The sequence below is a fragment of the Pyrgilauda ruficollis genome, unplaced genomic scaffold (genome assembly GCF_017590135.1).
Source record: "Pyrgilauda ruficollis isolate IOZ18807 unplaced genomic scaffold, ASM1759013v1 scaffold196, whole genome shotgun sequence".
Lineage (NCBI taxonomy): Eukaryota > Metazoa > Chordata > Aves > Passeriformes > Passeridae > Pyrgilauda > Pyrgilauda ruficollis.
Window position 1 is genome coordinate 394,313 of NW_024518762.1, and position 10,174 is coordinate 404,486.

Sequence of the window (10,174 nt, forward strand, 5' to 3'; positions counted from 1 at the left end):
AAATCTTTCTACACTTAAACAAAGAGAAATCTTCCAAGTTACACATATAAAAATAGTAATTTAAAAAATGTTAATGATAAATGGGCATCTCAACCTGCACCTCTTGCAGCCCTGCTTTGTGGGTTTGGCTGGGTAGGAGTGGCAGTTCAGAGCTCCGCTGTCTTTATGCCAGGAAGGAAGCAAGGGCAGGTCACTCTCAATCAAACTTATAAAGCTTGATGAGAATTTCTTGTGAAAATTAAGTTACTTGGTTTCAAGTTACACTATTTGTTTGTGAATTTTGGTAGTGAGAAAAGTGTCTTTAACGTCAACCAGTGCCTGAAGGTCAGGTCCTCAGCTGTCCCTCTTGTACTCAAACTCTGGCACGTGCCTCTTTGTGACAGCTTTAAACACTGTAGGAATGACAATCTGAACGGCCTTTGTAACAGCAGTAACAATAACGATCACAAAAATGGATTCATTTTCATGTTATTTACTTAGGTTTTGTCTTTATGCCCAAAGGAAAGGGCTTTCCTTCCCGGAAGACCGCTGTGGACAGGAGTGACCCTAACAGGACAGTCCTGTACGGCGGCTGGAGCCGGGAGTGAGGAACTGCAGCTCCGTCCCACAGCCTGAGCTTGCTGTCAGCGCAGATCGTGCCGCGCGGTTCCAGCCGCGCCGCGGGCCGGCAGCTCCGCACCGCGGTGTCCGCTGGCTCCGGCAGCCCGGGCGCGGCGCTCTCCCGTTCCCGGAGCAGGTCCTGGGCCGGGCCGGGCCCGCACCCGCTCCCGGCGCGGCTCCCAGCGGTGCTGCGGTCACCTCAGTCCGTGCGGGGGAGTCCCAGGCGCTTGCGGATGAAGGCGGCGATCAGGCGCTGCGGCCGCTGCTGGTACTCCCACAGCACCTCGTGGGGCGCCCGGATCTGGTCCCCCTGCAGCCGGTCCAGGAGCGCCACGCACACCACGGCGGCTGCGGAGGACGGAGGGCGGTCACCGGGCGGCCCTCTCCTGCCCGGCCCTCAGGGTCCCTCCTGCCCGGCCCTCACGGCCCCTCCCGGCCGGCCCTCACGGCCCCTCCTGCCCGGCCCTCACGGCCCCTCACGGCCGCCGCCGGGAGCCGCGGCCCCGCTGCCCCGCAAGCCCTCAGGGGCTGCGGCAGCACGGCCGGGACGTGCGGAACGGCCAGGAGGGGCGTGAGGGCAGCAAGCTGTTGGTTTGTCCAGCCCGCACTCAGGTCTCCTAGTGCACACTTGGGTTTTATTGAACGATGAAATTTGCTTTAGTGTCCTTTTCTAGATGAAATCATTAAGGATGTGTGTTTGGCCCTGTGACACAGAGCAGGACCCTCAGAGGGGTTTAGCCCGTGTGTGGGGAGGAGGTGGAAGCGACAGGACTCACCTTTGAGGCCACACAGTCCACACAGGGCAGCGAATGCAGTAGACTCCATCTCAATATTCCTCACACCGGCCTCATAAGCCCTCCTTAAGTACTCCAGCTTTTTTTCACTGGAAAAAGAGCACAGTGCGCCATCTAATCTCCCCTGACCTGGAAAGGAAGCAGAGAACTGTCACTGTTGGCCTTGCATGGCGTCATGGAGCATTGGTGCAGAAGGGAGGTCCAGCAGTGCCCACATTCTATCTGAGGCCCACAAAGTTTTCCTGTGAGCAGCTGATTAATTCGTATTCCCCTCAGTGTTAAAGCCAGCGAGATGTGTCTCTGTGTAGGGGAAAGAATGACGCAGGTTTCAGCACTGGGGAAAGGTCGAGTCAGCCCTCAGGTGAGAGGTACCAGCGGATGCTGTGCTCTGCGGGACAGGCCATTGCTGCACAGCAGCTGTGAAGGTCTGCCAGGTTAAATCCCAAAAATGCCAACTGACTCAGAAGAGGTACAACAAGCCGTGCAGAATGGGAACACTGAGGAGAGGAAACCCCTTTAATGTGGTTTTACTTTTTCTGCAGAGGCTGTTGTGGATGGAAGCTGGAGCTGCTTGCAGAGACATTCCGGGTGTGGTCAGGGAGCTGGTCCCAGGGCACTGGTGCTGCTGCAGGCAGGACTAACACTGTGTTCAGTGAGGGCAGCCATCCCAGCCCTCTCCTCTAACTCTCCGGGGGCTCTGGCTGTCCTGCTGTGTGCTCAGAGCAGACCTGTGCCCCGTGCAGCTCCTCCTCTCGCAGTGTCTGAAGGCCCCGGGGCAGGCAAATGCTTACCTTTGGCTGGCCAGCCTGGACCGCCCTTCAGTTTATTGCTGCTCCTACTTTAATCCTCTCAAATGGCTTTTTGTTTAAATAAAATATGGACTTGAGACATACACAGATGGCTGCATCTGCAAGCAGATCTAAAGCTTTATAAATAGTGCTCAGATTATTAATTCTTCATTTATTACGTTTCATCTACTCTGCAATCAGCATTTAATTTTGCAAAGGAAATGGTTCCAGAGTAACCAAAGTTTGTTTATGGAAATCTCACAGGCAACCTAATGTTTTCCTAGTGTTTGGTTGTTCTGAAGTGACGATCTTGCTGTAGGGGAACAGCTTGGTGGCCAACTCAGCAAGGTGCAAGCAGTGGTGCTGTGTGTTCTGAGGGTGCCTCCTGCTCTGCCTGGGCCCCCCAGCACCACATGGGTCTCTGCCTGCAGCCCTTCTGGGGCCTGGGTTCCCTGCATAGCTTTGTCCATGGAAGAGTAGAAAGACTTGGCATTATGTGTGGTGAAGAAGGACAGACAAAGCTGGTTTTACCTTCGTAGAAGTCGTAGGTGCACATGGTATGGCCAATGAGCGTGGGGAAGTCGGGAATGTCCCTGCTGCAGGCGAGAAGTTCCTCTGCAAGGTCCTTGTCCAGCTCAGTGCTCCGCACCACCACATCATCCAGCACCACCTGCTCAAAGCGTGGCTGGAAGGAGGAGTCCACGGCCGTGTCCGTGATCACAACAGACCCAGCCTCGATCCCTGTGGAAATGGAAGCTGAGGTTGCCAGAGCTCATAACACCTGTGTCCTGCTGCCAAACCTCAGCACAACAGGAAAATCTCAATAGATCTATGTGTGCTTGCAGGGCTCTTCTTTTCAGCGTGTGAAGAAGATGTCAGAGAATAATTTAAATTCATGAAGTAGCATGGATGTACAAGTAAAATGTACGGAATCAGCACAAGATAAGTGATTGTGAGAATGTGCTGAGTGACAGGAGTTTAGCTGTTTCTGGCTTGCAGAGATCGTGTACCCCCCTACCTGCAGGGACGGGCAGCACCACTGCCTCAGCCAGGAGTTGGGTCACCACTAATCCATGTTTTCTGTTTGGAAAGTGACACATGGCTGTGGTGGGATCGAGGCCTTTGTACACTCTGAGGATGTGCACTCTGCCAAGCCAGTCGCTACAAGTTTTCTGGGTTTGACCCATAACAAAATACCATGTTTGATATTTAGAGACCTGAAAAAATGCTAAAGTTCAGAGCTGCATGACCTATTGCTGAGAGTTCTTTTTAATAATAGCTGTTTTGCTCTGAAGAAACACCATGAATGGCTTACCTAAGCCCCCAGAAGTACCGATGCGTATAATAGTAACATCCCGGCATTTTGCATGGTGCAGCAGTTTGATCAGCTCATGAAGCATAATGGAAATGGAAGGGATGCCCATTCCATGCTGTTGGAAGGAGAGAAAAGAGAAACATCAGTCCCCACAAGGCTGTGGCAGGTGACAGGTACGTGACTGCAACAAGCTCAGGGCTACGCTGTGGCCTCTTCTGCTGGTGATGCCAACAGCAATTTTTTTGAGGGCAAAGAGAGATCTGGGGGTCTTTTTAGTCTGTCCAGGTGAGATGTCTAACATCTTCTCCTCCTCTCGATGCTTTAAAGGTTCTTCAGGTTATTAGAGCTGGTGTTCATCCCTGGGGACCCTGTGGGGCACACAGAGGGTTCCTGTCCTTCAAGGAAGGGCCACAAATACATCCCAACATCTGAATGCTCCCAGACCTTCCTCATGCATTGCCAATCCTTACACCATGTGCTGACTCGCACTTTGTTGTGTCCTGCTCGTGCTCTGGGAGTGGTGAATTTCAGTGGGAACAACCTGAGCCTTCACTTCTCCATGTGCCTTCCAGCCTGTCCTCACCCCGTACTGGAGCATCTCTGCAATGTTGCTGGGCACAATGGACAGTGGAAAGGTTTGTTTCCCTTGGTGAGGACAGGCTTCAGCGTTGGCTGTGTGCCTTGCAGGCTGCCTGTCCCTCTTGCTGGCTGACGTTCCCTGCCCTGCTGCCCTTCTGTCCCCAGCCCCTGCCTGGCTACTGGCTCCCACTGCTGGCACCAGCTTGTTCCCATGCTCCACAGACAGTGCTGCCCCACTCCCATCTCTGCTGCTGCTCCCCAGGCCTGGCAGATCTTCTGCAGGCCTGGAGCTGCTGGGGCTTCTGCTGCATCTACCCAGTGCTCTGTTGCTTGCTCATCTGTCTTCTGCTCCATTGCTAGACGAACGTCTTTTTCTTAGCTTAACTTTTAAGTACAAAAAGTGTTTGATGCTGTGGAGTTTATTTTTCCTCTTGAAAATGCCTCACATTTTTTTGGTTTTGCTATCATCTTCAAGGAAGGAAGCATGTATGGAAGCTCCAGTGATTAAGGTACACAGACAGTTTTTGTGTTACTTTGTCTCCTTTCTCTTGGCTGTGAGACCAATGCTCTGTTTGCCTTGTATCATGTTTTAAATATGAAACCTTTTTGCATGTTGTTATTCTGGAACATCAGCCTGGCTTATTCGCTGATGCCTAAAAAATTAATTCTCATTGTAAATATTCAGAGCTGGAATCTGTGTTCCTGCCCCTGTATGTTTGAGCTCAGTTGTGTTTCCAAGCAACTTGCAGAAATGTGATGTTGGCAGCAGCTCTGCATGATGCTTCTCAGGGCAGCAATGAGCTCTGCCCCGTGTCCCCTTCTGCACTGGCCAAAGCTGGTGCGTGGCCACAAGCTCAGTGAGGGTTTGCTTCTGGCCAGGATTTGCTGCTGCCAGGCTGGGGAACAGCAAATCTTGTGGCAGTTGTTCCCCTTGGATCCTCTCAGATTGATTCCCTTGGTCAGGATTGCTTTGGTTTTATCAGAGGGACAAAACACGAGCTCTGTTGTGTGAGTGATTCCATCTGCTGTGAATCACACTTCAGACTAATCTTGTCCCTGAAGAAATGGCGTCAGGACCAAGCTTTTGGGTGTGAGTGCTCCCCAGCACAGCCTGTGTTTGCTTTTTGCTTTGTTCAGTGCCAAAAATCCTGCTCTAAAAGAATAATTAATAATAAGGCCAGCTTTTTTTAGAGCTTGTATCAATGTAATACTCCCAGCAGTGTTTCATAGTTCATGTGTGGTGAGAAGTGGTTTTGCCTCCCAAACTGAGCTGAGCAGAACATGTGCACGTCTGTTGTTAATGTGGCCCTTTCCAAACGGAGAGTGCCGGTGCTGGGGAATGCTGTTCAAACAGGAGCAGCTTTGCCATGGCTGAGGTTGCACTGGTGGTAGTGGCTGAACAGTGAAAAGAGGGACAAACTCTGCTGCTGGGTGCTGGGGGAGGCGAGGGCAAGTGAGGGAGGTCGTGCCAGCCCGGTCCCCGCGCTGTGGGACCTGCCAGCGGCGGCCCCGGGCGCGGCGCGGAACTCACGCTGATGGAGAGCACGGGCCCTGCCCGGTACATGGCGTAGCGGTCCGACCCCGCGCAGATGTCAGCCACGTCCTCCCCGGCACCCGCCAGCCCCAGCTCCCGCTGCATGAACTGGGCAAACGCCCTCATCCTGTTCGGGCTGCCGCCAACGCAGACAAACTGCAATAAAACATCAGCGTGCTGGTACTTAGCTAGAACAAGCACCCCGAGTCAGCCTGAATGTGGCAGTGGTGGCTGTGCCAGGCACATCTTCCCAGAGAAAGCAGTGGGATGCTACTTCCTCACCATCAGTCAAGGGACATTGGAACACCTGAGGGTCACAAAACCAGGAGATAACACAAAACCCAGGCTGTCACTCTGGCAGGGTGGTGACTACCCTGGGTCTGGGCAGCCATACAGCTGCACATACTTGAGTATCAGTCCTAGGCAAGAAAATCTAAAATAATTCCACAAATTTGAGCTGGTAGTACCAACACTGATAGCAAACCCAGATGTTGGAGGAGCTCATTGGTTAATTTATTCCATGAACAATGCTGACTACAATTAGTGAGCGCTGGTGATGGCACGGAGGCCATAAAGTCAGGGAGTAAAAAGGACAAATTTTACATATTAAAGGAAAATGTGCTCACTGAAAGTAGGAGGAGGATGAGTGTGCAGCTGCCAGGACAGTGCTGATCCTGCTGCCAGGGTGCAGGGCAGCAGGAGCCCACGCTGTGCTGTGCAAGGCTGCTCCAGCTCTGGGCACTGAGGCTCTTCCCCTGCAGAACTAGGGAAAGACTCTGGTTTGAAGTGAAAGAGGATGCCATCATGACAAGTCAGTTTTGACAGCAGGTCTCAGCCAAAAACGATACAACATTCTCTTTCCCTTGTCTCCAGTAGATGATGATCAAGATTCTTTGGACAAATACCTATTCTGTCTGTCCTCCAACATAGGGCCAATATTAAATCAGGTTTTACAGAGCTACAGGTTTTTAGAAGGATAATTTTCTGTTGTGATTTCTGCCCAAAACAAACAAGGACAGATAACCTCCTTGCCCAGGCTGCTTTGGCTGCAAAGTCCCTTAGCTGAGCAGCCAGACCCCACCCCATGGGAGCTTTGGCAGCAGCGGGGCTCAGCACGGGCCGGTAGCACCGTGGGATGCACAGCTGGAGAGCCTGTGCAGGGGGGAGCTGCTGCCTCGCTTTTGGACCTGCTCTTTACCTTAATGTCCCCAAACATTGCTGGCAGGTTGTGCGTCTTCGTTCCCAAGTCCAAGTGGTACAGGACATCCTCCTCCATCAAATCCAGGTGTGGGTTTTTAACAAGGACAAGCCCACTCCTGCAGGGAGACAACAAGGAGATGGGTTGGGGCACCGGGCTGAAGGGGGGGCACAGGGCAGCCTGGAAGCTTCACAAGGGTACACACAGCCCTGGTGTTAGACAGGGGGTGGGACAGGGACAAGGGACAAGGGACAAGCCAGCTGTGTGTGGAGTTTGGACCAGCTGTCTTTCTGCTCCAGGTAACCTCTTTGACACGTCTGTTATTATATCTATGTATTTGGCAAAAAATATGTCTCAGTATTTATCAATTTTGTCAATGGCTACCTTAGCTCTTTTCTTCATATTGTATTGCCAGCAATGTCCAGGGGAGATGTACTGTGCTATTTTCTTAAGTTTATTAAGCTCTTAGCAAATCAGGATTTCACGCTTGTCCCAAATAACTGCCTGGCAGGATGAGTGCAGACACTGCAGGCAGCCAGAGGCCAGCTTGCTGTCCCTTTCCACCTGCTGTAAGAGATGGGAAGCAACTGACTAACAGTGCAGGTTACTTTTATAAATGAGGCTTAAATGAAACCTGGAGAACATTTTTCTTCTCTTATTAAAGCAGATTCAGATGTTGCTGTTACTCACCCTGAGTAACCTGTTGTTTCGGTCATAGCGGCTCCGCCAGTCAGCTGAAAGCGATACCCTGCCAAAAAGGTGAGGAAAACACGGCCTGTGTTCTCAGCTGTCGAGGTTTAGAGCTCAGAAGAGGTTTCAGGGGTCTCTGCAGGGGGTTAAATACCTCCTGTGCTTTGAGCAGCTCCCAGTCAACAGTGGCCAGTCCCCCCCACCCCACTGCCCGCTCCTGTGTGCCAAGGTTCCTCCTTGGCTGGCATGGTTCCTCCCAGACTGGCTTTTTGGGCAGGTGCGTCACCAATAACCTTGACTGGCAGTCCTAGGGCTGGGGCCAGTGACCTGCTGGCCCTCTGGCCGGTGACATTGTGCCCTCTGGTCAGTGGGGAGGGCACCGGGCACGTGGCTGCACATGTGCGCCATGGGGAAATGGTTTGTCTGAGCTGGATGTTGCTATGCTCCCACCTTGGGCTGTGTTTCCTTGGCCCTGGGGACTGAAGGACACTGACAGCCTGGCAACTGCTGCTGGCCTGGACACTTGTGCCAGCTGAGCCATCCTCTGGCCCCAGAAGGTGCAAATCCAAAATGTCCCTGCATTTTTCTGGGGTGCACAAAACCAGAATTTGGGCTGTAGCCAACCTCCAGTCCTGCTCAGAACAGCTCCTGGACTCCTGGACCACCAGGCTGGCCTGGGGAGGCTGATTTCCCTCTCAGCAATACCCAGACAGCACTGTTGGCTCTCATGGTCCACCCAGCCCTGTCTCAGCCCAGGATCCTGTCAGAACAGTGTGCAGTGTGCCAGGGACAGCCTTGCACAGCTCCAGTCCAGGGCAGCCAGAGTGCTTGTGGGGCTGCGGAACAAGTGTGTGATGCTCCTGCAGGGGCAGGAGACTGGAGATACTGGTCCTGCTTCCTGTCCCAGTGACAGGAGGCACTGCCCTGGAAGATATTTCAGGCAGCTGCTGGATGGGCACAGTCTGGAATTTGCTGTTGGCCTCTGGGAATTGTCAATGGAAGCTCTGATAATTAGAGAAGTGATAGGTAATTAATTATTGGGTGAAAGCACATTGTATGGGGCTCACTTGCACCCTGCATTCAGGCAGTGACGTGGTCCTGTTTTCCTAATGGTGAGGGGCAGAAATTGTTGTAACTGAGGAAGCCTTTCCCTGAGCAAATGCCTGTTTTGCTACCCATCCAAACCCTTTAAATTGCAAAACCCTGTTTGAAAATAAGCAAACACTGCGAGCCAGTGGGAACAGTGGCTGGGAACATGTAAATTGGGTACCTTGGCCAAGATAGGGTCAGGAGCAGAGCTCTCAGAGATATTTCAGGCTTGCTGGAGTCATACCAAGGCAGGCTGGAAGGATTTCTCTGCTCTGATGAAGTTCTCCCTTCCTGGATGCTGTTCACATATGCCTGCCAAAAATGACTTATTACTGACGCTCCACAGCACTCCTGAAGAATAAGGATCTGGAGACTCTTCTCCCTTTCAGCACCAGATTTCTGCAAGGGGCACAGAAAAATTTCCCTTGGGGCTGCCCACCTTCCGCCTGCTGAAGCCCCTTGGTGTGATTGCTGCGGTTTCAGGCACACAGCGGATTGTGCAGTGGGCTCCATGCAGAGCTTCCAGTCGTGTCCAGTGAGAGTTACCTGCTCTGGGGAGCAGAAGGAGAAGGTTTGCTGCTGTTTGCCAGAGGTGGCTGGGAACGCTCTGGGGGAGGTGGGGTCAGGCTGAGGCTTCCTGTAGATTCTTCTCCTTCTCTGGTCTTGTTTGGTGGGGGAACATGAGACCCTGGCCCTGCACCTCCAGCCCTGGCCCTGCACCTCCAGCACGGCTGGGCAGGGCTTTCATCAGGGAGTGAGGGTTCAGCAGAATGGTGGATGGATGTGTGGACAGATGGACAGACAGCTGGACACCTGAGTGACTCTGTGGCAGGGTATGAGCATTCCCACATGCTGCCTGGGCTGGTAAAGGCAGTGCTTCCATGTCTCCCCTTTCTCTGCCTGCCTTCCATGGCAGAGTATTTCTGGGCATACCTGGAAGGGTCCACACCTGCACGGTTCAAACCATCCCATGATAAAACAATTTTCCCAAGCACATGGAAAACTTCTTAAATATTTTCTTATGAAAAATAGTGTTCCAGCACAACCAGCTGGGATATCCCTGCCTGGTGGCCAGCAAAGCCCCTGCCCTGCCCTGCTGCAGCCTCTGCCCCTGGTGTGCTCAGTCGCAGGCAGGGACCTCCCCTGTGCTGGCAAAAGGGCTAGATTTTGGAGGGTGTCCCTGCTGAGTGAGCAGGGACAGAGTCCCCTGGAGCCACAGCTCTGTCTGGAATGTCAGGCTGAGAATTCGTGGGCAAGCAATGTTCCTGTGTTTGTCCCTGCTGTGCCCAAGGTAAAAGGAGCCAGTGTGTTCTGTTTAAGTAAACATGATTGCACCAAGGGAGATGGTTGGATTGTGCTTTTGGCTTCCCAGAAGTGACGTGGAAGAGAAGGGACAGCAGCCACCACCATGGCCATTCAGGTTTCAGGGCCTATCTGGCTCAGGTCAGTTCCCTGTCTGTCCAGGATGAGCAGTCCATCACCTTTGGTTCCTTTGTCCATGATTATTTTTCCTATGGTTGTTCTTCTTTGGGATGGCTTTCAGTAAATCCCAGACTGAAGTGTGGCTGTTCTTTTCCTACCTCTCCT

At 52.6% G+C, this 10,174-nt stretch overlaps 1 protein-coding gene across 2 annotated transcripts; it reads right to left on the bottom strand.

The window, feature by feature from the left end:
- Positions 1–479: 479 nt before the first annotated feature.
- On the bottom strand, positions 480–7,669 carry UPP2 (uridine phosphorylase 2). Of its 2 annotated transcripts, XM_041466018.1 has the most exons (7): positions 7,499–7,669; positions 6,809–6,926; positions 5,608–5,766; positions 3,498–3,612; positions 2,714–2,923; positions 1,377–1,523; positions 480–948 (listed from the first exon to the last, which is right to left on the bottom strand). In XM_041466018.1, the coding sequence occupies exons 1-7, from the start codon at positions 7,522–7,524 to the stop codon at positions 800–802; spliced, it is 924 nt and encodes a 307-aa protein (XP_041321952.1). In that variant the 5' UTR covers positions 7,525–7,669; the 3' UTR covers positions 480–799. The 2 variants fall into 2 exon arrangements, with proteins under 2 accessions (XP_041321952.1, XP_041321953.1); XM_041466019.1 differs by lacking the exon at positions 5,608–5,766.
- Between the last annotated feature and the right edge of the window lie 2,505 nt (positions 7,670–10,174).

What these genes read in the sequence shown, in the direction of transcription:
- UPP2 (XM_041466018.1), bottom strand. Translation starts at nt 7,524, where the DNA reads ATGACCGAAACAACAGGTTACTCAGG. An exon ending in GGCCCGTGCTCTCCATCAGC is followed by an intron (nt 3,613 to 5,607) that starts GTGAGTTCCGCG and finishes TCCTTCCAACAG; the next exon opens with CATGGAATGGGCATCCCTTC. An exon ending in CACCTACGACTTCTACGAAG is followed by an intron (nt 1,524 to 2,713) that starts GTAAAACCAGCT and finishes CTTCCTTTCCAG; the next exon opens with GTCAGGGGAGATTAGATGGC.